General features: G+C 41.4%; 1 protein-coding gene across 1 annotated transcript; it reads right to left on the bottom strand.

The window, feature by feature from the left end:
- Nucleotides 1-6,439: 6,439 nt before the first annotated feature.
- On the bottom strand, nucleotides 6,440-16,844 carry LOC135883012 (retinol dehydrogenase 8-like). The gene is made up of 6 exons (XM_065410043.1): nucleotides 16,748-16,844; nucleotides 15,301-15,462; nucleotides 13,822-14,001; nucleotides 12,267-12,360; nucleotides 10,324-10,507; nucleotides 6,440-6,673 (listed from the first exon to the last, which is right to left on the bottom strand). The coding sequence occupies exons 1-6, from the start codon at nucleotides 16,842-16,844 to the stop codon at nucleotides 6,440-6,442; spliced, it is 951 nt and encodes a 316-aa protein (XP_065266115.1).
- Nucleotides 16,845-27,504: the final 10,660 nt, after the last annotated feature.

Genomic DNA, 27,504 nt, shown 5'->3' with positions numbered 1-27,504 from the left:
GAGAGCGGCCGGGAGGGGGAAACGAGCCAGCGAGGAGCACAACCAACGACCAGCGCCACTTCCGCCGGAAGCCGTCTTCTGACACTTCCGCTTCCGGGACCCCATTCCACGGAAAGAGCTCTGGCACAAGCCCCGCGCCCACCCTGGGGCACGCACACCCCGCGCTCCCCCCGCCCAGCCGGGCTTCGGAATCTGAAGTGGGGCAGCACCGGGCGGACGGCGCCGGAGCAAAGGGGCAAGGCTGGATCCGCGTGCACACTAGCCTCGTGGCGCTGCTGTGTACGCAGCCCAGGCAGCGGTGCCTGCCCAGGGCAAGGGGGGGGGGGGCCGCGGCGCACACGTGCAGCCGGCGCGATGCGCCCTGTGTTACCTCTGGGGCCTTTCTTCTCTAGCAGAAAAGGTGGGTTTTAATGTGGTGGACAAGACGTGGTGAAGGCCCCTGTGGACCAGGCGGGGGTAGTTTAACACACACATGAGCAGAAACTACCACTGCCTTGTCTGCATGTGGATTGTACTGGTTGTTACCACTTCCATGTGAGCTGACACCTGCTAAAACCCATCTTTTTTCCCAGTGTGGGCACACCTTTACTCGTTAACAGTGCCCCTAGCTCGGGCTACAGCAGGCCCTACTTCACTGTCTGCAGTGCATCCCCAATAGATGACAAGGCGTGATAATTTGTTTTCCTTGCATTCAGTGTTGTGACCTGACTAGGAGACTGGTGTGCACGGTCAATACCTTCAGAATAGTTTGCTTCTCCCGCTACTTTATAGGCATCAGCAAGAGCTTGATATTACTATAGTTTTTCAGGACTTACAATGAAAAATGCCTTTCAAAATAAATTCAATCCTCTTAAAAATAAGAATAACCTATTTTGATATCTATGTTAGTAGTTTCAAGGTTGCAGTTTGATGCAGCACGCAGTATTCCGTGTCTAAGTTTGGGCCATTTGACTAACCCACACTGCTACACAATCTCAATTTAACCTAGTGGTTTAATTGGAGTTCTGCTTTTAGTCCCACAGCTCCAACATTTATTTTTATCCCCAATGTGATACACTTTTTAAAAGATGCCTTTTTATCTCTCACTGCTTCTTTTACATGGTTGTTAAGCCATGGTGGCTCTTTTTTAGTTCTTTTACGGTGTTTTTTAATTTGGAGTATACATTTAAGTTGGGCCTCTATTATGGTGTCTTTGAAAAGTGTCCATGCAGCTTGCAGGGATTTCACTCTAGTTACTGTACCTTTTAATTTCTTTTTAACTAACCTCCTCATTTTTGCATAGTTCCCCTTTCTGAAATTAAATGCCACAGTGTTGGGCTGCTGAGGTGTTCTTCCCACAACAGGAATGTTAAATGTTGTTATATTATGGTCACTAATTCCAAGCGGTCCTGTTATAGTTACCTCTTGGACCAGATCCTGCGTGCCACTCAGGACTAAATCGAGAATTGCCTCTCCCCTTGTGGGTTCCTGTACCAGCTGCTCCAAGAAGCAGTCATTTGAAGTATCAAGAAATTTTGTCTCTGCATTTCGTCCTGAGGTGACATGTACCCAGTCAATATGGGGATAATTGAAATCCCCCACTATTATTGAATTCTTTATTTTGATAGCCTCTCTAATCTCCCTTAGCATTTCATAGTCACTGTCACTGTCCTGGTGGTCAATAATAGATCCCTACTGTTATATTCTTATTAGAGCATGGAATTACTATCCATAGAGATTCTATGGAACATGTGGATTCATTTAAGATTTTTACTTCATTTGATTCTACATTTTCTTTCACATATAGTGCCACTCTCTTCCCCCCTCCTCCCCCCCCGTTCTGTCCTTCCATTATATTTTGTACCCTGGAATGATTGTGTCCCATTGGTGGTTCTCACTCCACCAGGTTTCTGTGATGCCTATTTTATCAATATCCTCCTTTAACACGAGGCACTCTAGTTCACCCATCTTATTATTTAGACTTCTAGCATTTGTGTACAAGCACTTTAAAAACTTGTCACTGTTTGTCTGCCCTTTTCTGATGTGTCAGATTCTTTTTTATGTGAATGTTTCTCGTCTGATCTGGCCCTTACATTATCCTCTTCCATCCTCTGCTCCTGACTAGAACCTAGAGAATCTCTATCAATAGACTCTCCTCTAAGAGAAGTCTCTGTCCAATCCACATGCTCCTCTGCAGCAGTCGGCTTTTCCCCATCTCTTAGATTAAAAACTGCTCTACAACCTTTTTAATGTTAAGTGCCAGCAGTCTGGTTCCACTCTGGTTTAGGTGGAGCCCATCCTTCCTGTATAGGCTCCCCCTATCCCAAACATTTCCCCAGTTCCTAATAAATCTAAACTCCTGCTCCCTACAACAGCGTCTCATCCACGCATTGAGACTCTGAAGCTCTGCCTGCCTACCTGGCCCTGTGCGTGGAACTGGAAGCATTTCTGAGAATGCCACCATAGAGGTCCTGGATTTCAGTCTTTCCTAAATTTGGCCTCCAGGACATCTCTCCTACCCTTCCCTATGTCATTGGTACCTACATGTACCACGACCACCGGCTCCTCCCCAGCACGACACATAAGTCTATCTAGATGCCTCAAGAGATCTGCAACCTTCGCACCAGGCAGGCAAGTCACCATACCTGAATATGATACATGAGTGTGTACACTAGAGTCATTTAATGTTTTTTCCCTATAACCTTGCCAAGTGTCATAAGTAATTCTGTGAACATCAGTACGAGAACACTTAGCATAGAATATTTCAGCAATTTCTTGGAGCTGCTTTTTCTGAAACTGACATGGGGAGAAGGAATTCTTGATTTAGTCCTAAGTGAAATACAGGATCTGGTTCAAGAGGTGAATATAGGTGAACCACGAGATAATAGGATTAATGTAATTAAATTTAACACCGTTGTGGGGGGAAAATGCCAAAGAAACCCATCACAGTAGCATTTAACTTCAAAAAGGGGAACTACACAAAAATGAGGAAGCTAGTTAAATGGAAATAAAAAGGAACAGTCACAAGGATGAAATGCCTGCAACCTGCATGGAGGCTATTTTAAAAACACCATAATAGTGGCTCAAACTAAATGCATACCCCAGCTCAAAAAAATTCAACAATGGTCAAACAGCAGAGTAAAAGAAGCAGTTAGATTAAAAAATACAGCCTTTAAAAATTAGAAGCCCAGTCCGAGGAAAATAGAAACTGGTAAATCAAGTGTAAAACTATAATAGGGCAGGCCAAGAAGGAATGTGAAGAGCAACTAGTTAAGGACACAAAAACTAACAACAAATTGGTTTTTGGTTTTTTTTTTTTAGGACATCAGAAGCAGGAAGCCTGCCAAACAGTCAGTGAGCGCTCAAGATGAGGCTTTTGCAGAGAAGCTAAATGAATTCTTTGCATCAGTCTTCACAGCAGAGGATATTGGGGAGAGTCAGACATCCGAGCCATTCTTTTTAGGAGACAAATCTGAGGAACTGTTCCAGATTGAAATTGATTAAACAAACAGTAATAAGGCACCAGGACCAGATGGTATTAACCCAAGAATTCTGAAGGAACTCATACATTAAATTATAGAGCTACTAATTGTGGTATGTAACCTACTGATTAAATTAGCTTGTGTGCTAGAGGGTAGGTAGCATAATGCCCATTTTTAAAAAAGGCTCCAAAGCTGATCCTGGCAATTACAGGGTGGTAAGCCTACTTCATTACCAGGCAAATTAGTTTAAACTATAATAAAAATTGTCAGATATAGTTGGGGAAAAGTCAGCATGGCTGACTTTTTTAAAGGGAAATCATGCTTCACCAACCTATTAGAATTCTTTGAATGAGTCAGCAAGCATGTGGATTATAGTGTACTTGTCAAAAGCTTTCTGAAAGTCCAAGCTCCCTCACTAAAGGCTCTTAAGCAAACTAAGCAGTCATGGGATAAGACAGAAGGTCCTCTCATAAATCAGCAACTGTTAAGTAAGCTAGGAAACAAAAGGGTAGGAATAAATATTTTCACAGTGGAGAGGTAAATAGCAGGGTCCCTCAACTATCTATACTGGGACCTGTGCTGTTCAACATACTCATAAATGATCTGGAAAAAAAGGATGACTAGTAAGGTGGCAAAATTTGCAGATGATAAAGTTACTCAAGAGAGATTAAAATTGGGGAAAGTGCAGGGAAGGGCAATGAGAATGATTAGTGGTGTGGAGCAGCTTCCATTTGGAGAGATTAAAATGACTGGCACTGCTCAGCTAAGAAAAGAGGCAAGTAAGGGGGGCTATGATAGAGGTCTAGAAAATCATAAATGGTATGGAGAAAGTAAGTGTTATTTATCCCTTCACCTAAAACAAGAACTAGGTGTCACCTCATGAAATGAATAGGCAGTAGGTTTAAAACAAAAGGAAGTACTACTTCACACAACCTTGTGGAACTTGTTGCCATGGGATGTTGTGAAGGCCAAAAGCATAACTGGCTTAAAAAAAAAAAAAAAGAGAGAAGTTCATGGAGGGCAGGTCCATCAATGGCTATTAGTCAAGATGGTCAGGGATGCAACCCTAAATCTTCAACTGCCAGAAGCTGTGACTAGACAACAGAGGATGGATCAGTTGATAATCACCCCATTCTGTTAATTCCCTCTGAAGCATCTGGCACTGACCACTGTCAGAGATAAGATACTGGGCGAGGAGGACCATTGGTCTGACCCTGTATGGCCATTCTTATGTTCAGTTTTTGACAATGTTTATATAGTTAAAGTTCTTCAAAAAAGCAGGACCTTATGAAAAGCAAGTGTTGTTATAGCATGTCTTGATCTTAAATATGTAATTTGTATATTTAAATTCTGTTATGATTAATTAGTTCTGTTATGTGGAAACCAAATTTTTCATACCCATTTCAGTAAAGCAACATGAAATTTAAAGGAATACTATTGCATTCAGTTTAAAATTTGACATAGCTTTAAAATTATTCTGATGACAAACATTCTTTGAATTCTAAATATAAAAAAAAAAGTGCTGTGTTGCTAAGATATTAAAAAAAAACCCACTATGTATAACCCAAGCATGTCATATAGCAGTCAGCAAATCCTATTCCCAAGAACACTGCCAACCTTATCAAAGCTACTGGTACATCTATGCACTTACATACATACATACATACATACAAACACCCATCCTCCAGACACTCAAATATAGCTGTAAATAAAGTGGAGCTACAAACCAACATTTTCAAACCTGAAAGCCTAAAGACATTTAGATGTCTAGCCAACTCCTATGAAATTTTCAAATGTGGGTGCCTAAAGCCAGTGTCTTAAATCCACATTTTGACATTTAGATCAGTAGTGGGCAACCTGTGGCCCACGGGTTGCATGCGGGCCACCAGACAGTTTGTTTACATTTGCACGGCCGCCTGCAGCTCCCAGTGGCCGGGGTTCGCCGTTCTCAGCCAATTGGAACTGTGGGAAGTGGTGCAGGCCACAGAGATGTGTTGGCCACCACTTCCCACAGCTCCCATTGGCTGGGAACGGCGAACCGCGGCCACTGGGAGCTGCGGGTGGCCGTGCAAATGTAAACAAACTGTCTCGTGGCCAGCCAGTGGATTACCCTGATGGGCTGCAGGTTGTCCACCACTGATTTAGATAGTGCTCTGATTTTCAAAGGTGCTGAACACATGTAACTCGCACTGACTTCAATGGGAGCTGCAGGTGCACAGCACCATTGAAAATCAGATCACTTCTATCGAGATGTCTAAATATGGATTTAGGAGCCTAGCTTTAGGCCCTCAGGTTTGAAAATTTTGATTATATTAATTTGTGTTCCCTAAGAAACCACAGAAATAATCATAAGCCATTCACCACTATCATAGAAGTTGACTATAATATGAATGTCCATATTTTAGGTATCTTCAATACATTTTAAAACTATAAAAATGCTTGCACTTCTTAGGTTTCTAACAAGTAGTTTATTCTAATCCTTTTAAATAGAAGTATAGAACTACAGAACAAGGTGTTAAGTGATTTAAAGATCACTAGAACATTAGCAAAGCAATTCAATATGTTTTACAATATTAACAAATCAGGTTTTTCTACAAATAAGATATACACAGAGTACTAATCTCAGTATCTTTTCTTTTTAATTCTAATAAATGCTGAAGGGAACTATTTGATAATTGATTTGTTGATGTTCAGAAAAATAGTGGTCATAAATTTCTACCAGGAACAACTCTGGAAATAGAATATACGGCTAAGATTACTGACAATAACTGATGTAGGTCAAACATTTTACTTTCAAAGCATTGGAAACTTGAAGTTCAAAATAAAAGTTAATCAACATTAATACCTCAGTTAAGCTCACTAACCAAACATTTGGAATGCTTTTTGTAATCAATTATATTGCAAAGCTATTTTTCAAAACAGTCTATCAGCAGTGACTAGAACCAGTGATCCAAATGCACACAATAGCATACATATATTCATTGTGAAGGGTTTCCCAAATCAAAGCTTTTTCTGCTTCTCCACCTTAGCAGTTTGATGAAGTTAAGACTTGCACTGAAGATTTTATCATGCTGAAAAACCATTTTGTAGAAGGTATCAATAGGTAAATCTCCATTTGGATCTGCATATTTCAGTGTTGTCATTGGTGTATACAGGGTGTTGGTCTGATGACGAAAAGGTGGATTTTCTGCAAGAATTATCTTTACTGTATGCTGTTAGAATGAGAAATGGGATCTTTAGAGAACATCATTTATCCAAATAGATGTGCAAGAATCAACAAACAGAATGACTGAGCAAAGTGCCAAAGGTAGCTTTGTAAAATCCTTTAGGAAATTTGATCACATTTTAATCAGGCAGTTAATCCATTAAGATTTTCTTAGGATAATTTAGAAACCTCAAAAAACATGTTTCTCTTTGAGGTTAATCAACATAATTTTATTTTCCAACTTTATCAGAAAATATAGTGGAAGTTTATATTAAACAAAAGGAATATATTTACTATTTAGAACATTTGAATTTGAGATCAGTGATGAAATATGTGATTAGAAAACCAGAAATCTGTTTTTTACCCCCACAGGGATTTTTCTCTAAAACTTGCTATGTGCAGCAATAAAACAAGGTATGTAAGATGGTATCTTTTATTAAACCAACTTCTGTTGGTGGAAGGTACAAGCTTTTGAGCTACACAGACATGTATCAGTGACATTTTCAGAGCATCTTTAATACTAATACTGCATCTAGTGCCAACATCAGTCCTATTTCTGAGTACAATCATTTTCTGCTCTTGGAAGTATTGGGCAGGCAGCATGGAGGTGATCAGTATGTTTGCTTGACCCTTTTATTCTTTAAAAAGCATCATAATGATTAAATTCTGGCCCAAATGTCTCCAGTTTGGTATTATGAAACACAAGCTTCAGTGGGGCTCCAAGGGTTAAGCATTTTGGTTTTTCTTTTTTATTCCAAATGTGTATTGAGGGAACTTCAGCACAGAGTGGTTTCTTGACTAAAGCTAAAAACTACTATGTAAACTACCAAAAAAGGCTCTAATACTAATTCCCAATTTGGTGCAAAACAGTAAAAAAAAAAATAATTAAAAATTGCTAGCTGGCTCCAACCTACCGCAGCACTGAACTTGGGTCTCCTACCTTTATTCCTTTCCATCTCTTTGATAGCTTTGTATAGGGTTCTATATGTAAGGGGTTTGAGACTCCAATGATCACTGCTGGTTAGCAGTTCTGTGCTCATGCCCAAAGGCTTGTGTGTCTGTGTTCTTTAAACCTATACATAGTGTTGTATGATATGCAATGCATGCTGAACAAATGACAAGTTCCTGTCTCAAAGACCTTAAGAGTCTAAAAACAAATGTAAAGTAGAGTAAGCAAGTGGTGACTAAAGCAGGAGCACCTCATGGAGCAGGTTTTCAGGATATTTTTGAGGGTCAAGGAAAAACTTCTCAAACATTAGTTGAGAATGTATGGAGGTGGTAAGAAAGAGGACATGAAATTAGATGTAGGCAAAGGAGAGAAAGGAGGTGGTCAGATAAGCATAGGTGAAGCAGAGAAAGTGCAGGGTGAGACCCAGGGAGCATCGTCACTGCAGAGTTATCTTGGGCTCTTGCTTGGGTTTTGCCCCATCCCATCTCTCTCTCTCTCACACACACGCACCCCTCTGACCCAAGTTTGGTTGTGCTTTGCACCCAAGCTGCCTGGCTCATCTGGTGCTATACACTAAAGCCATAGTGGTACTTTCACTCATGCTGGTAATCTGCCCACTTTGCAGTGAGGACACACACTGAACCCCTCAAGTGCTGATAAATATCCAGTGCTTTCCTACAATTCCCCGTGTGTGCCCAAAAGGACAGACAAGTTTTCCCACAATTCACTCAGAGAGAATCAGACTGGCTTAGTGTACTGCAGTGCTAAGAACTATGGGATATAATCCCAGAAGTTTTAGCATCTCAAGCGGGTGAGTACAACGCTAACTCAACTCAAGAGGGCTTTGCAGCATGGCCATTCACACCCAACCTAGGCAAACTTGCATGTTGATCCACTGGGTAAATTCTGCAATGAAAACATATTATGCAGGTTGAAGTGAGGGCAGGAGTCTGATTCTGAGTTAGAAGCTCTTGCTTAGAAGAACTCAGTCTAAAGGAAGGGTCTCTGCTGATTTGTTGTTTGTTCAAACTACAAGTGTTTGTCTAGGAAGCTGAAGACAGAGATATATTTTCAACTTGGCAGGCAAAGAGCGAGTTACCTCAATTTCAATTGGAGTACCACACTTATCCTTGTATGCCACTCAATGCCTGTACTTTGACCCATCAACCTTTTACCCCCAATCGGGGATATTGCAGATTATGTATTCCTTATGCCACCTGATCTTAAACCAAGCTTTGCACCCTTGATAATCTGTACATTATTCCCTGATAACCAGAAACTTCTATGCTCAAACTCTGTTCAATATTTTTTTTTAACATCTTAATAAAAATTTTAAATTTTTAAAGTTCTAGCTGCACTCACTTATCTGGAAGAATTAATTGCATGCATCTAAGTTTTCCAACTGTATATTGCTGTAAATAAAAGCTACTAAAGAGCTTTATCATTCAGAAAGTGATTAAATGTGGAATTATTAAAAATAAAATATTAAATACAGAACAAGTCTGAATTCACAGATATGGTATCAAATGTGTGAATCAGGATGTTTCATATTTACCAGTTTACAAACAACATGAGATTCAGGAACCTGACACTATTTAAATCAAACACAAATTTAAAAAAAATATTGTGTGGGATTTTCAAAAGTGCTCAGTGTTGGCCTAACTTTGCTCCCATTGAAGTCAGCGGTAAAGCTCTCATTAACTTCAGTGGGAGCAGTGTTATGTCAATGCTGAGGGTGTTAAGAATCACACCCTATAGGTCTAAGGTAAGACACAAACAAAATCACTGGGACTCCATGTAGGTTTCCGGATCCCGCACAGGCAGATCCTTATGCCAAGGCAGAGTCTTATTGAAGTGAATATGGCTGTGTAAATGCATACAAATCTGTGTGCACAAAACCAGTTGCAGGATCAGGGCCTTAGCTAGTATTTTGTATATTGGAGGTGCACTGTGTGTCTGACCTTCACTAATGCTGCTCGTAAACGTTTAGAATCCATTTCTGCTCTTAGATTCCAAGATGCCCTCAATCACACACTGTCATTTTTAACTTAGGGTTGATCTGAAGGCTGCAAACTTTCCTGTATTTCCACCTCTCCACAGTGATTCAGGCCTTTGTAACCTCAAGCATTCATTTACCCTAGAGTACTACTCTGGCCTACTTTTGAAGAGCATGTCAGCTGGCACAATGCAACAGCTTAAATTTGAGATGTAAGTCTATAAGACTGATGTTCCATACTCTATGTTGTCTACCTATTTGCTTCTAGAAGCAGTTCATGGCGTTGGTTGTGGTCTATAAACCCTCAAATATCAGAGATTGCCTCCAGCTATGTTCTGCTGTGACCTGCTGGTGCATTTCTGTTGTTGGTTCCTGGGATAGTCTGCTGGACTTCACATGGGTGTAGGGGTTTGCACTAGTGGAATCTGAGCAAGAGAGGGGCCATAAACAATGGTAGTAACCCATCTAGATTTCTGGTGACCGTGCACATTAGTGTCATTCTGACTTCACTGGGTAGTTAGATCACATTGCAACTATCCACTCAATGGTATTACAGATTAAAAGTCACAGTTGCCTTTTAAAACTGGGAGAACTTCATGTTCTTTCTAAATTCTAGATCCAGTAATTTCTTGAGGTTGTGCTTAATGAAGTCTAGTGGGTCAACAATCAAACAGAGCATTCTAAGACTGCACAAAATAATTTGACTAATTACCTCTGCTATGTCCTCTGCACTCTGTCCCAGGCTTTGGAAAATCTGTTTGTAATTTTTAAGGTAAATATTAGTAAACATGTCAGCAGTTTCTTCATCAGCAGCGGAAAGATCCATTTTCATTCCATCTTCAAACACCTTTTTTTCAAATTCTGTGATCACTGGGCCTGGCTCAATCAGACTTAGCCTGTTACAAGAACAATAACATATTGGTGATCTGTCCTCCTATATGTGAAATGTGTAAAGCTATCCTTTATATAGGTAGTGAGTGGCTGCAAATAAATGAGCACTTGTTAAAGAATTTATTATTTAAAAAATGTTAAGGGGGAGATCCATACCACAGCTCTTGCCCTGAGTATCTCAGACAGGCACTGGGGGTTTCCGTGGGAGAAGAACACTGGCTGCACTGCTGGGGAGCAATGGAACTATCAGTCTATGACAAGTGGAAGCAGGAGACAAAGCCCTCTCAGCTGCTGGCTCACAGCTGTGGATCTCTGCAACAAGACTTAAAAATTATCATAAACCTCACTGCCTTCTGGACGAAGTGCTAGATGGATCTCCTTGCCATCTCTCCTACCTAGTAATAATAGTAGAAGTATTTAAAAGAAAGAAAGAGAGATCTCTTTGGTTACCTCTTGGGTGTATATAATTCTGGAAGGCACTCTTATTCTGTGGTACCCACAAAGTACAGTATAAATGCTTAGGCAGAAAGTCCAGCTTCCCAGACTTATGCTGCTGTTGAGCTCGCTGGACCTACGGAGGAGGAGCAGGATTTGCCCAGAAGTGCATAATAGTAAAGCTTAGAAATACTTAAGGTCCCTGCACCAGTTCCTTCTCCAGCTCCATTCTCAAGTTTTAAGTATGCCAAGTCCTTCCTGGTTACAACCGTAGTTATCTATTGAACAAGGTTTTTGTATAGCAGATTTCTGGCCAGTTCTGTGGCTGGGTTAGACAGTTAATGAATATCTGTACTTTGCCCCTTATTCCTAAGGGCTATACCACGCTACTGATTTTTAAGCAGAATTTCAAATTAAAACTTCTGCACAGTGCTGCCCCTGCTTACGTTATCACTGGTCACTAGCCAATTTCACATTTCTCCATACAACCTTTTTCTTCTTCCTTCTTCCATGCTGCCTCCTAGGCCTCGAATGCCCTCTAACCCTCTATGCCACAAACATTTCTTATCTTCTTTAAACCCCTTCTCAGAGCCCACCCATTTACACATACAGTAATTCTCTAATAAATTCTCATTAAAAGCTAATAAAATTAAATTGTAAGTAATGATATACAAGAGTTATGAACTACCATGTAAACTTCCTCACAATCTTATTTTGTGCATCCCTCCTGCTCACGCTCTATTCACTTAGACTGTAGGCATCTCCTCTTTCTGTCTTGCTTTGCTTGATTTCCATTGCAAACTCTTTGAGGCAAGGCCCATGTTTTTATTCACTATTGAAAGTGCTACATACCACTATGTTGTTATATAAATGTCTCCAATAATCATTATAATGAAAGTCATTATTGATCATTCTCACTAATGTATCTGGGTACTACAGATTAGAGAACACATTCTCTTTGAGGTACACATATTACATGACCACATCCCCACAGTACTGTAGATGAGAGTCCAGATTTCCAGGGATGTATATGAAAGCTATACATATTTTTTCAAAGCTAAACTTACTCCTAGTCTGAATGCTGTAGGTCATGTTTATTTTGTCATTTAAACATTTGCAGTACTTTGGTGGGGAGGGCAAGGGAACTTCTATAAGAAGGTTTCAGTGGCTTCTTGTGAATGTATAGCTTCAATTCAAGAGGAAAAATTCTTCATCCTCTTTCTCTGGGACAGTAGCCTGCAATATAATGGCTGTACTACTACTACTAGCTCATGATATATTTTAAAGCACAGTCTGATATGTAGCCCACACCTTTGGGTCAACACTTACTGAAGTTTAAACTTGAGTGCTTGTATGGCTAAACTTTCACAGAATCCTTCCACAGCAAATTTAGATGCAGCATAAACATCATTGAACAAAATACCTGAAGGCAAAAACAAAATTGTTACAGATCATGTTAAGATCATTTTAAGTTTTTGAGTGGCTTATATTTCCTAAAAAAATGTATAAGCTGTTTGTGGTTATGAGAGCATGAAAAAAAATCATCATGATTTATGTTGGGCTAATTCAAGTTATGAAGATGTTAAAAACACTCCTACTAAATGCACTGGGGTGACCAAACCTTTTTTTTTTTGGGGGGGGGGAATACCTGCTGAGCAGTGATTGTCTCCTTTGCACCCTGGCTATTATGATCCCTAGGTGCCATTGGCAACTGGCGCAGGTTAGAGCAGCCTTCGAGCTGTTCCTTGGCCATAGCTGAGACTCTCGCACATGGTATTTATGTTAGATATTTTGTGGTCTAATACAGCGATCTATATGTGTAATACAATCTATCATTTGGCATGGCAGCTGTGTTGCAATGCATCCAAGAGATATAAGATTTAAAAGATTTGGTTTTAAACTTCTTGATGACTCTGCGGAGGCAATATACAACCCTCTAAGACGGATGGTGAGCATCATGTTGCTCATTAGCAACTCTTAGTAGCCAAGGTCTTGACACTACAACTGCCCACTCACATGAATAATCCATAGGTGAGAGGCCCATTAAAGTTATTGAGACTACGCATACAAGTAAGATTATGTAGGGTGGAGCACCAAATTAAAAGCAACATTATCTGGCTCTAAAGTGAGGTCCATTTGATGGCTCCCCCTTGGGGGTTAGTGGCAACACCAGGATACCTAGTAAGAGGGAAAGCCTTACAGAAAGGAAATACTGATTTGACAGTCTGGGATATGGAGGACTTGGAGGACTCCAATGGAAGTGGGAAAGGACCCACTGATCAAACAATCAGAGAGTATTTCAGTGTGGAACTGTTGATTCCATCTTCTTGTTCTGTTTTTTTTGGGGGGGGGGGCAGAGAGAGAGAGAGCAGTGTTGGAAGACCAACTTTGTATATACTGCTTGGAATACTTTCCTGTGTCAAATATGTGAATTACCAACAGACTGCATATGTAGTAAATCTTTTTAAGGCAGAGCTTTTTATAAAGCTAGTTTCACAAAATATCTGTGCATAAAAAAGTGTATTAAAATGTGTTGGTCTTTCCTCCATAGTCCCTTCAAGCGAGACACAGAGACAAGTTTCCTATGAACTTACTTTGTGAAAAGAGCAAAATGCTACTTTCCAGAAAACTCAAACATAGTTGTTATGGTCCTAAATCTGCCAGCCTTACTCACAAGCAGTAGTACTTTACTCTGCAAGTTGTCCCATTAAAATTAATGAGAGTACTGACATAATGTATTACTCAGCGTGAGTAAGAATGTAGAACTGAAGCCCATGTTTGTAAACTGGAAACAATAGCTTAATATACTAGATTGCTTACATTTTTCAGTTCAGAAAAATGCGAGCTTTAAATTATGAATAATTAGTACATAATAATACTTTGCCTTGTATTCCCATGACACTACTTATTATAACTATATGTCCACTCTTCCTCTTCTTCATATCAGGTAAAATCTCCTTCAAGAGTCGAACCAATCCAAAGAAGTTTGTATCCATCACAGTTCTCATCTCATCTATGGTCTGGCATTCAATAGGTCCAATGAGCCCCATTCCAGCATTGCTAACTGTACAGATGCAAAACACAGTAGTGAGTAGTAACTGCAATAAACATTAACTTGGCGCTTTCACTGGAAAACACATGGTGGTAAAAATGAGTGACTGGAATAAGGGATTAAAACACACAAGAGCAATTAGTTAATCAGCTTCTTAGTGAAACCTTGAGATTACATTTGACATGGAATGTCTTTGCTTTTACTCTAATACATTTTAAAATATCTGCTATTCTGAAGTTTTTCTTGTTTATTTCTGATTTATGCCTTACTTTTTTTCTTTAAATCAGGAAAGGGTAAGGGGAAAAATGAGCAAAAACTTCTCTATATTTGCTTTCTGTATTAAGAATTAGGGGCCCAATCAAGTCAAACGGAGTCTCAGTTTACTTCACTGGGTATTGGATCAGGCCTTAGTATGTTTGTTTGATATTTTTGGTCTACTTTGTGTTTTTAGCGCCTCATAATGTCAGTTTCTTTTTTTTTTTTTTAAATGAACTGGCATCGGTTGAGAACTTTGCCACTATGTGGTGGTCAAGAGAAGATTCCATTTGAGTGCTTGTGGTTCCAGAAATGCAGAGTGGTCATGCCGTAATAGGAGCACCCCGTAGTAAGAAGTGGAATGTCAAATTGGAGCATAGTTCAATTTGCAGAAAATCATGTTAATTTGCACCTTGCTGTTCTGCTGCTCCCCCAAAAAGGCAGGCGCTACTTCCTCTTAGCCAAGGTTTAAAAGCTGAGGGTGTAGTTAGTTGCCATATTATGTTATATTTATTTTTACAAAATATATTACAGATAATTTACTAGCAAAGTATCAAATAAAATGAAACTATAACTTATTAGAAATTAACCATGTGCATTTGATGATGCATTAGTCTCTCTTTTAATTATTTATTCATTTACTTGCTAATTCACAAAGGATCATCCTATTGTTAGTGTAAATAAATAGGGGTCTACTGTGTTCAGAGGGTAGAGGTGGTCTTAGGTCTCAAGTGCAGGATGGAGAGCCAGGAGATCCAAGTTCTGTTCTCAACCTTGCCACAGACATATTGTGTGATTTTGTAGAAGTCATTTGATCTCTTTGTGCCTGAATTCAATTAATTAGTATTTGTAAAATGGCTTGAGAACCTTGAATGGAAGACTTTATACTGTAGACGTGTACAGTATTATTGGTTTTATTCATATATTTATACTTAAATCCATAAACATTTTTAGAAAGAATATTACTGAAACATCTCTGAAATATTTAAAAGGATCCTTAAATTAAATCTTGTATCCTGACTTTTTGTCCATCTTTCATTTGTGTTCATTACTTGCCTAGGATATCAATCCTTCTGTCAGGGATGCTACTGACGCATGTTTTAATAGACTCTTCACTGCAGACATCCAGTTGTTTAATTTCCAGGGTTTTACCCAAGGTTCTGCCTGCAGCTTCTGCAAGTTTGTCCTTCCTGGTCAGATTCCTCATGGTAGCATACACTGTAAAAAATCATAAATAAGTAACCAGAAATGTAACTGCAGAGAAAGCTTTTCCTTTGAGAATGACAGCAGACACAAGTTACAGTGCATACAACCTTTAAGTCCATATTTTAGTGCTTAGATATTTTGGTGATAGGGCCTTAATAACCTAAAACAGAGAGTATGTATTTAAATTTTTTTTATAGTGCTTCTAACTTTCTTAAATCAGATTTTGGGAAAGAGCGAATGGAGAAATAAACCATTTATACAGCCATGTTCATAGCTATGTGTTTTTATTTCTATATCAGTTAGGGAAAATACGGTAGAAAAACTAAGCCCAAGATTTTCAATAACGGGTGCCAAAGTTAGGCTCCTAAGTCCACATTTAGGCACCTAAATAATGAGTTAGAAGCCTATTTTTAGGCACCCATTTTTGAAAATCACAGCCAGTGTGTTTAGAAAAGCAGCCAGAATTTTACATGGAAGTGAAACAAATGATTCCTCAGACTGCAAAATTGTTGGATTTTGCAAGATATTTATCAATGTATAGATCAGCTTTAATATTACTGTGGCCTAATTACTCTAACTTTCATAAATCCATACAATCATTCCCTGGTGAGTAAGACACTTGCTGAGAGTAAACCTGATCTGAATTGCTAAATTCATTTAGTCAGCTACACACAATTGCAGCAAATATTTCCATTTTGTAAGGCAGACAGTGGAACCAAGTTTTCCCTCTCCTCCCTCATGGGAGTAAATGCAAGGAAGAAATACTGAATCCTGCCTCTCAGAAACAAATTGCTAATTTAATTAAGGGCTCCCAGACACAAGGTTTTTTCTCCTAAAATTAGCAATTGCATTTACACCAACAAGACTTTGCTAAGTGCCAAGTAAAGGTAGCTGCAGCTGTGAGGACTAACCTGTAAAAAGCTATGTTTATTTAGCATGCTGCAAATGCATCATTGTTTTTTTAATTTAAAAAGTTTCCCTTTTTATACCACTGCCACATTTATCATGTTAATTTCAGATAAACATTTCATTTCAGTACAGTCACAGAATCACCATCTGTTCATAGAAATTAGTACATTTGATTGCATAATATCTTCCTGTCAGGAAAGGGAGAATTAATAAGAATGGAGGAGAAGGGAAGCTGAACAGAATTCAGGTACAGACTGATGAAAATGTATCCATCACATGGTGAGACACCCAGCACTTAGTACAGTCCACTCTGTCACACCACAAAATGAAAGTGACTAACAACATGGAAGATGCAGTACTGTGTGATATTTAATTTCAGAAATATTACCTTTAAATCTTTTCTGTTCATCTCTGGCCATTTTTACAGCCAAGGCCAGTCCGATTCCTGAGGAGCAACCTGTGATGAGTACAGTTTTCTGAGCCATTATTTTCAGCTGGATGGCAGCAGATATAGTGGGAAGTCTTGCTACTCTGATGAACAATCACCTAAATATCATGGCTACAGCTGAGTATTACTGGCCCTTTATGCTTTATCTACAGCTTCACTGAGCCAACAAAATGCACACCTGGACACTGTATGATTAGGGGGATAATCTCCAACTGGACACTAATAAATAGGAGCAGATGCTTCTGCATGGATACATAATCTGGATCAGAGGCTACTCTATGTACAGGAGAACTAGGCAGCTGCCAAGGGCAGTAGATTTGGCATGGCCACCCCCTGTCAGGATGCAGGGGCAACTGGGCCAAATTTGAGTGGCACAGGGGACAGCACACTGACATTTTGCTTAGGGTGGAAGATTGTCTTGAACAGCCTCTGATATGGATCATCAGTGTACAGTATATCAACAGAAATATTACATCCATTTTAAAATCTTGCAAAATATTTGTGCCAAAAAGTTTTAAATAGTTGAATAATTAGGCCATGCACATCAGGGGAGGGAGAAGGAGTCACCATCTCCCTCCTGTCATACTCTGCTGCCTCTATCACAGCCCCCATGGGGGAGTACCAGTCATGCACAAGAGAGTGATGATTAGTGATTCATGCAGTCACAGATAAACTATCCACCCGTACTCTATCCTCCACATTAGGGTACAAAGGGTGCACATGGAGCATAGCTCCCTGCTGTTCAGGCCTCCTGTGCCAGGGTACTGGCTTCCTCCTGTTCGTTTGTGTAACAGGACAACACTTATCCAAATTATAATCAGATCTCTCCACAGCCACAGTGGTGGGGTCAGATTTTGTCCCTCAAAGAGGCACACAAGGATTTAACCACACAATGCCAATTGACTACATATTACTGAATGTTTGCAACTAAAAGTCCTAATACAGGAGTTCTCAAACTGGGGGTTGGGACCCCTCAGGGGGTCACAAGGTTATTACATGGGGGGTCACGAGCTGTCAGCCTCTACCCCAAACCCTGCTTTGCATCCAGCATTTATAATGGTGTTAAATATATAAAAAAGTGTTTTTAATTTATAAAGGGGGGGTCGCTCTCAGAGTCTTGCTATGTGAAAGGGGTCGCCAGTACAAAAGTTTGAGAACTACTGTCCTAATAGAACATCTGGAAGAAGTGAAATGGAAAAAGGAGTGTGGCTTTGAAGAGAGAGACAGAAAGATGACTGAACGCTCTTCAGAGTTTCCCCAATGTTCCACTTGCCTCCGCTCCCATCCAAAACATTTTATTGTTTTTCCCTATTTTTGCAGCTTTCCCTTGTTATTTGCAGTTTGCCTCCTTTCCCCATTAGAGTCTCCAATGCTTTTACCTTTCCTTTTTAGTAAATTTTTATATTACTATTAATTTATAACAAAACATGATACTCATATGGAGAAAAGCTTCATTTAGTCACATATAGTCATAAATTTTAGTCTTTCACTAAAATATAAAGATTACTCACCTATAACCAGAGTTGTTTGAGATGGACTCTATTCACGCTCATGGGATGTGCTGACTGCATGCAGCTTAGTGGAACTTAAGCAATGATTGTTGGAACACTCCTCTGCCCCCTTTCTTACTCCCGTCAATGTTTGCAAACATCCTGAGTGCAAAGTTATGAAAAGGGGCATAGAACTCCAACCACCTCAGTTCCTTCCACCACTCCGTCAGGTTCCATTTAGAAATTAGGACTCCAAGGAAGAGGGTAAGGTGGGTAGGGAATGTGAATACGCACAGCAAATCTTAAAGAGTTCCAGTTACAGGTAAGTAACCTTCATTTCTTCCTCTAGTGAGAGACTTCTGCATATTCCCACTCATGAGATTACTGTTTGCTAAACTATCCCATAAGGAAGGATATGGAGTCCTAATTAAACAGAGACTGCAGAACTGCCCTGCCAAATCTAGCATTTGATTTGGATATCAAGTCTAGAGAATAATGTCTAGTGAAAGTATGAATAGAACCCAAGGTTGCTGCCTTACATATAGTAATAGCCATGTTTTACAAACTAATCAGGGATTGAGGAATTTAAAATGGAAAAGTTCATAAAATTAAACATCTCAAAATTACAGTAAATGTGGTGCATAAGTTGCAATATGGTGCACTGCATCACTTTCTTGTCCTTCAAATCACTGCAAAGCAATTTCCAATACACTGAAGGCATTGGAATGTGAAGCGATGTTGACTTGTTCTTCATCAAAATAGTTTGTGTCACTGTCTTTTGTAAGACTGGCATTTGTAAAATTGAATCTGTAAGGTATTTCAATGAGTGGGGCATGTTTTTTAAAAAATCCATAGATGCTGCTTTGGGTGTAGTGGAATGGGCTCTAATCCCTTGAGGGAGAGAGACTGGTGCTAAATTATAAACTTCGTGGATATATAATTAAACCCATTTAGAAATTATTTGGCCCTTTTTTCTGCCTAATAAGGGAGAGTACACTAAGATTTTTAAAAAATGTACCAAAACTCTATCTAAAACCTATTGAAGTATTGGTCTGAAAGGGACTGAAGAGAAGGATTGGGTTGATGCATGGAGCATTTTCTGAATTGTCAGCTGGACGGGATAGAAGGGAGGGAGCTCAGCTGGAGTGCCACACTTTCTTTTTATAACCTAGCCCTCAGAACATTCACAGGAGAGGGGCACATTAGATATTTTAATTGCTAGTTCCACAGTCTAAACCACACCTGGCCAGCGTATCCCATGAGTGGAAATATGTAGAGGCCACTCAAAGAGCTATTAAGTGAATAGAGGGAGTGAATAAATAGCAATTAAGCAAATAAAAACACCATTTCAGAGGGAATTGTAAGAAAGGGAGTTCACAATGCACCAGGACTAACAAGTAATTGTTGGGGTACTTGATTAGGGGAGTGATAGTCCCCCAATAGCAGCAGAATCAGATTGGGGAAGTAACTCTCTGGTTAATTTCCCTCTATCCTCATCAGTGAAAGAAGAGAAGAGTCACACCCACAGGAAGTGAAAATAAAGAGATATCCTAAGGGGGGAGGAAAGGAGGTTACAAGACTAGAGCTGTAGTAGAATAGTTCTAACAGTCACACAGATGCAAGAGCCCTTTGCGTTTTGCTTACTAAATAGGCTGAAAGAACTCAGATGTCTTGAGATCTTACTACCAAAACAAAACCTTTGACTAAGAAAAGAAGTTCACACACAGTTTGGCTGAAAGGTTTGGATTAGATCTGAATTCCTCCAAAATTTGGAGACAGTTAGAGCTGGGAATTTGGTATGGGTCCACCCTTAATGTTACAATATGTCAATATACATGGTTAACAAATAGATAAATTACAATTCAGTAAGAAATGTTTGAGTGAGTCTCTTGCAACTTTAGAGCTACATCAAATGACACTAACAGTTACACTTCTAAATAGCATTCAGGATGACAATATACACAGAACAAGAATATTTTCCAAGAATCAATAATCCCATCTTACCTAATACAGTTTGGAAAAGTGCACTCAATGTTCCAATATTGTTAATAACCATTTTATATAGGCATATAAAGAAATGGCTTGTTTAGATCCCTACTAAAGTGAAATTATGGTTTGGCACAAAGGCTTTCCCTACTTTCCAAACCAATAAAAATACATTTGCTAATGTAACAAGCAGAATAATTAGATTTTCAAACAAGGCACAATATGACAACATCTAAAATTAATGAGATAAATGTAATTATAATTTAACCTTGGCTATCAGGTTTGATCCTGACTTCACTAGGCAAGCCAAATGGCCAGATAAAAAAATTTCAGCTCACACTTATTTAGCTGATTCAGCTATCAGACAAAAATGCTTCTGCTGTTCATGCACATTTATATTTAGCACATGTAAGAGGGGCAAGCTAGGCTTTATACAACCTACGATGATGAAATTCCAATGATGTGGTAATGCAACTCTAATTAAGGGCAGGTTAAGCTTTCGTCTGAAATCCTGGTTTGAGAGGTCAAATGTTTAAAGTTCTATTGTTTTAAAAGAGATCTGTCTGAAACTTGGCACACACATTATTAGCCTAGAGGCCTACTGGTTTGTTTAGAGAAAAAATGGTTTAAATCGTTTGAACTGTTTTTCAGTTATTACATTGGCCAAGACAGTTCTAATAGATTTTATTGTTATTCTGTAGGGAAACAAATGGCTTGATTTAAAAAAATGTAAAATGTAGTTATTTCCAAAAGTAAACTACGTCCTTTTGTTACAATGCATAAATCTTTCCAAACAGACAAAACAACCAGTTAAACATTATTTGGAGCTGTAGGAACATGTACCTTGTGTATTTAGGCCTTGTTTATGTGAGCAAAATCTGTACCTGTATTTCAGGAGCTGCCAGCAATGGTGTAGTTGCACTGGTGGAGCAGGTTTTCCTGACACTGGTAAAAATGCCTAAGCTCTGTGTCTATATAGCAATTTCATCTGCACAATTGCTGAAATACAAGTGCTAGTTTTACTGGCTGAGATGCACCCTTAATGATTTCTAAATATGCACATTTGGGCCTTAATCCTTAACAGCATTATATTATTTTCTGCTCTTCTGAAATACTTTCATTGCTAATAGCTTTGCTGATGCGCAGGGCCGCCCGGGGGGGTGGGGGGGGGCAAGTGGGGCAATTTGCCCCAGGCCCCCACAAGAAAATAGTATTCTATAATATTGCAACTTTTTTTTATGGAAGGGACCCCCAAAATTGCTTTGCCCAGGCCCCCTGAATCCTCTGGGTGGCCCTGCTGATGCGTTTTTCAAGCAAGTACATTTTTAGCATGATTCATTGAGTGATTTAATACTTTAAAGCTTTGGAATCTCAACTGTCTAGATTCAGGATTGCATAGGGGATTCAGACTTCATGCCCTTAAGTCCACCTAGTTCCTGGATTTGTTGTATATGATCCTTACACATCTGTTTTTTTGTTTTGTTTTGTTTTGAACTTTAGAGACTGGGGCATAGTGAAGACACTTTTAAGGGCCAAGTTGAGTGAGATTTTGGGAAGCCAAAAACCAAATGACATAACTTCATGTATTAATTTACAATTTAAAATAAGACAATTTAAATACACAATTCTGCACATGGAAACTTGTCCATGGACTTCAAAAAGAGCTGGATGAGGCCTTGAGTTTCCTTCCCCTAAAGATGAATGAGCTTACTTGTGGAAGTGAGACAAGCAAGATTTTGTTTAAAGTCTTGACTCAATATTATGCTCAACCTTTATTCTAAATTGCCTTATATTTGACAGTTTGAAGAAAAGCCCCTTTTGTCAGCAACAGTACATTTGCACTACACGAAAGATAAAACGTTCTCAACAAAAATTGAGAATGAAGCAATGACTCAGGAACACTTTTAGGTAGAATTTAGATATAAAAAGAGTAAGGACTCTGATTTTAAAAATCCTAGTCACAAAGGACCACCCAAATTTATCCCTATAATTTAAGGAAACTTTTTTAAAAAAAAAAAACAACCCTTTATTTCCAAAACAAAGTTACCGTACAAATTATTTCAAAGCAATAATATTAAAACTAAAATTGGAAAAACAAGAGTGTTGGGATTTACAGTTGTTGACGTCACCAGGCATCACCATCACCCTAGGTGACTCGGGAGGGTGGAAAATCACAAGTGTCAATGAAGCCTTCCTGCACTAGGCCTGAACCAAACTCCTTCCATGTTTAAACTCTAATCGACCTCAAAAGCCAGGTGCAAGTGGAATGTATAAGCAACCTGCTATCAGTGGTAACCCCCCTTTGCAGTACCAAGCGGTAATAATGAGGCCTGCATACCTCTGGCTGAAGGAAAGATAATAAATCAAAGGAACGGGACAAGATAGTAGTTCAAGAAGTGTTACTAACGAGCTGAACTTATAGCTGCCAACATAATCTAACTGCTTAAATGTAATTGCTATTTGCTTAGTAATTGTTACCAGGGACGGGAGGGGTAGAGAGAGAGGAAGGGAGGGGTAGTGGGGGAAGGGGGGGGGGGATGAGGCTTGACTGCAAAACGTATATAAGAAGAAAAGCTGTTTTTGTTAGTGTGCTTGATTTGAGACGTGCCTGTCTCCTAGCACCGCTTTGAGATCTCAAATAAACTTGGTTTGCTTCTCCACCTGGTGTGTTTATTGATGCGAAGCACACTGGGCCACGAACCTCGCTGTTGCTTTGCCTCGGGCACCCTGTGCTGGCAACAGTTTTGGCGTCCCTGGGTGGGCTCGAGGCTGAAATTTAGCCTTGCCCGGATCCCTCCTGGCGGCCGACGGACTACGGCGACGCCCAACGCCCAGAGCTCACCAGTGACTTCATCGGGGGCCTCAGCGGAGACGTGGTTTGGTCGACCCCGGAGGGCACAACGGTGCAACGCGCTCGAGTAGTGGAGAAGCAGCTGCGGGCGACGGTGGGGAACCGGTCCTGTGGATAAGGTAGGAACAGTCCAGTGGGGACTTTATCTGTCTTGACCTGGGGACGCCCAGTGTCTACCTGTTTTGACTTGGGGACGCCCAGTGTCTCCCGAATATGGGGCAGGGACAGAGTACGGCAGGCAGGGCAAGGTGTACACCCTTGGAATGCATTCTGGTGAACTGGAAAGTGTTTGGATCGGATCCGTTAATTAAAAGTAAACTGAAAAGATTCTGTACAGTAGACTGGCCTCAATATCAGCTAGAGGACCAGGAAAGGTGGCCACCGGAGGGATCACTTAATTATAATACGATCCTTCAATTGCTTTTGTTTTGTCAGCGTACGGGTAAATGGAATGAACATATGTATGTACAGTTGTTTATGTTGTTAAGAGAGAGGTCAGATCTTTTGCAAAGGTGTAATTTGACTCCGACAGGTTCGGTAGTAACTACTGTTAGTCCCCAGAACCCTCCTCCGGTTGTGATGGCAGAGTCGGTGTCCCCTTCGGCTCCAACACCCCCACCATATAAAGACAGGGTCCCTCAGGTCCCAGAGATTGCCCCCTCTGTGGGATTCTATCCATTAATTACTGAGACTCGAATAGCCCGTCCTGGATCAGACAATCGCCCAGCCACTACAATGCAGGTTTACACTCATGTGCCTTTTAATCCAGTGGATCTAGCAGCTTTTAAGGCACAGGCAGGGGAATTCTCTACAAACCCAAGCAAGTTTATCTTAGCCTTTGAAGGGTGTCTGACTAGCTGTAAACCTGACTGGGATGACTGTAATGTCCTTATGCGAACCCTGCTGTCTGAGGTGGAGCGTAATCAGGTTGTGTCTAGAGCAAGGGAGGAGGCACAGAAGAGACATGAACGGAATCCACATCATATCCCGGTGCCCGCGGAAATGGTCCCCCTAGCAGATCCCGGGTGGAACCCTAATGACCCTGTGGGCCAAACCCGTCTCACTGTATACAAGGAGCTCCTATTACATGGTCTCCGACACTCAGCTGTCCGACATAACAATTGGGCTAAGCCTTATGAGCTAGTACAGGAGCCAAAAGAGAGTCCGGTTGCTTTTCTGCAGCGTATTCGGGATACCATCAGGCAAACTACTAATGCAGACCCTGATGAACCGGAAACTGAGGCAATCATAAAGGGTATCTTTACCAGCCGTGCAGCCCCTGATATTAAAAGGAAACTACAGAAAAAGGAGGATTTAATGGGCATGACCATAGCATAGATTCTGGAAACTGCAAACAGGGCTTACAGCCTTAGGGAGGGAGAAAAGGAAAAGAGGCAAGCGAAAATGATGGTTGCAGCAGTACAGGCCGGTGGCAAGGAAAAATTCCAGGAAGGTGGAAGGGGCCGGGGAATGAGAGGACGTGGACGTGGGCACCCTGGCTCACAGGAAAGGCGTCTGGGTCGCAACCAGTGTGCCAGATGCCGAAAGGAGGGACATTGGAAAAATGAGTGCCCCGAAAGGGAAGGTACCCCTATGATGGCAGTGGAGGATCAAGAATAGGGGTGTCAGGGGAGACGGACTATCCTGCCCCCGGAACCCCGAGTAAACATGCGGGTGGGAGATTTGGACATAGACTTTTTAATAGACTCTGGAGCTGCACGAACCGCTGTAAACCAACCCCTGCAGCTGCCTGTGGCAGATTCCCTCACTGTGGTGGGTGCCACAGGGAAAGGAACCAAGTGCCCAGTATATGCCCCAGCGGAATGTGCTTTGGGAAACAAAACTCTATCTCACAAACTGGTTTACCTCCCCGATTGTCCAACGCCTCTATTGGGACGGGACCTGCTTTGTCGCTTAGGTGCCACCCTGCATTTCACCCAAGATGAAATAACCCTCACCTTACCCCCTGAGAATGCCTGGATAATGACTCTTGCAACTGAGCCCTCAGCTATGCAAGCCCCAGAGTGGAGTGAGTGGAAGGACCAGGTGTATTCCCTTATCTGGGCATCAGGGATCCCAGGGAAGGCAACCCGTCAGACCCCTGTTCATATTCAGCTTCTCCCAGGAAAAAGCCCAGTGCGAATCAAACAGTATCCGATTAAGAGGGAAGCCAGAGAAGGACTGCAAGAGACTATAGATCGGTTCCTAGAGTGCGGTGTACTACGAGAATGCCAGTCAGCTTGGAACACCCCCATTCTGCCCGTGCGAAAGCCCAATGGCACATACCGGCTAGTTCAGGACCTGAGGGCGGTTAATGAGCGGGTTAAGACTCTGCACCCCCTTGTTCCAAACCCGTATACACTGTTGGCCTCTATAGGGGGACAGTACACCCATTTTTCTGTCCTAGATTTGAAGGATGCTTTCTTCACGATCCCGGTCGACACCCAATCTCAGGAGATTTTCTCCTTCGAGTGGGAGGACAACAAAAGGGTTAAAAAGCAGCTTTGCTGGACAGTGCTGGCCCAGGGATTTAAAAATTCCCCCACTTTGTTTGGCCAGGCTTTGGCCAGAGACTTGGAGGAGTGGGACAATGAAGACAGGGTCCTCCTCCTGCAATATGTGGATGACTTGTTGATTGCTGCTGTGGGTCTAATCCCTTGCCTTAAAGCCACTGTAAGCCTCCTGAACTTTGTTGGACTCAGAGGATATCGAGTAGCACAGAGTAAGGCTCAGATTGCTCTCCCAGAAGTACGGTATTTAGGATTTTACATCAGGCAGGGGGAACGTCAGCTTTCAAGTGAAAGAAAGGAAGCTATCTGTCAAATTCCTATTCCAAGCAATCGTAAACAACTCAGGGCGTTTCTGGGCATGGCAGGCTTCTGTAGAATATGGATCCCAGAGTTTGGACTGTGGGCTAAACCCTTGTATGAATGCGTTAAGGGAGCGGATCATGACCCCTTTCACTGGTCCCCAGAAGCGGACAGGGCATTTAAAATCTTAAAAAGGAAACTGATGGAAACTCCAGCTCTAGGCCTGCCGGACCTAGCTACGCCATTCCAACTGTATGTGCATGAACGGAAAGGGGTGGCCCTGGGAGTGCTTACTCAGTTATTAGGCACCTGGAAACGTCCAGTGGCATATTTCTCTTAACAACTGGATCAAGTTGCAAAGGGGTGGCCGGCATGCTTGCGGGCAGTCGCAGCAACTGCCCTAGTGCTTGGGGAAGCTGAGAAATTGACACTGGGGGGAATTGTGCAAGTGTATACTCCCCATATGGTTCAAGCCCTGCTGGATACTAAGGGTGGTCTCTGGCTTACACAGGCACGGGTTGCTCAGTATCAAGCAAAACTGTTAGAAAATCCTGAAGTTACCCTACAGACCTGTCCCTCCCTTAACCCAGCCACCCTGTTACCGGAGACAGAGGAGCAGGAACATGACTGTCTGGAAATCATAGATGTCCAATACTCCAGCCGCCCAGACTTAAAAGATCAGCCCCTCCCTAATGCTGATGATGAGTGGTACACTGACGGCAGCAGTACAGTTGTAAACGGACAGGGGAGGGCAGGCTATGCTGTTGTATCTCTCCGTGAGACCGTGCAAGCAGAGGGTTTGCCTGCTGGGACATCAGCTCAGCTGGCTGAATTGGTAGCCTTAACCCGTGCACTTGAACTGTCAAAAGGGAAAAGAGTGAACATTTGTACTGATTCCAGATATGCCTTTGGAATACTAAACGCTCATGCCGGTCTGTGGAAGGAAAGAGGAATGTTAACAGCCCAAGGTTCTCCGGTTAAACATGGGCCTCAAATTCTCGGGCTTTTAGAAGCGGTACAGCTCCCCTCAGAAGTAGCAGTGATGCACTGCAAGGCTCATCAAAGAGAAGATCAAGATGTGGGTAAGGGTAATGCCAGGGCGGACAGAGAGGCCAAGCGAGCTGCTGCCCTGGAACCACAGGAAGCTGAAAATGCCCATATGCATGCCCTCATCCCATCAGTGGGGGAGCTCCCAACCCCTCAGTACTCTCACTAAGAGAGGAACCTAGCCAACACACTTAGGCTCCGGGAAAAGGAGGGATGGCTCCACTCCACGGAAGGAAAAATCCTCCTGCCAAGGAATTTACTACGGCCAGTACTACAGAAACTACATCAGTCTACCCACGCAGGTAGAGAAGCTCTTTCCCAGCTTATGAATAAATATTTTCTAACCTCTGGACTTAGGCCTCTGGCCTCCCAGGTATAGGCTGAATGGCTAGTCTGCCAAAAGAACAACCCTCGACCTGGAGTGTCAGTGCCACCAGCCACTCTGGAACCTACCCCAGGCCCAGGACTAGTTTGGCAAATAGATTTTACTGAGTTCCCCCGGACCCAAGGATT

This window comes from Emys orbicularis, chromosome 8 (assembly GCF_028017835.1).
Source record: "Emys orbicularis isolate rEmyOrb1 chromosome 8, rEmyOrb1.hap1, whole genome shotgun sequence".
Classification (NCBI taxonomy): Eukaryota; Metazoa; Chordata; order Testudines; family Emydidae; genus Emys; species Emys orbicularis.
This window is presented reverse-complemented; position numbering and strand designations above follow the sequence as displayed.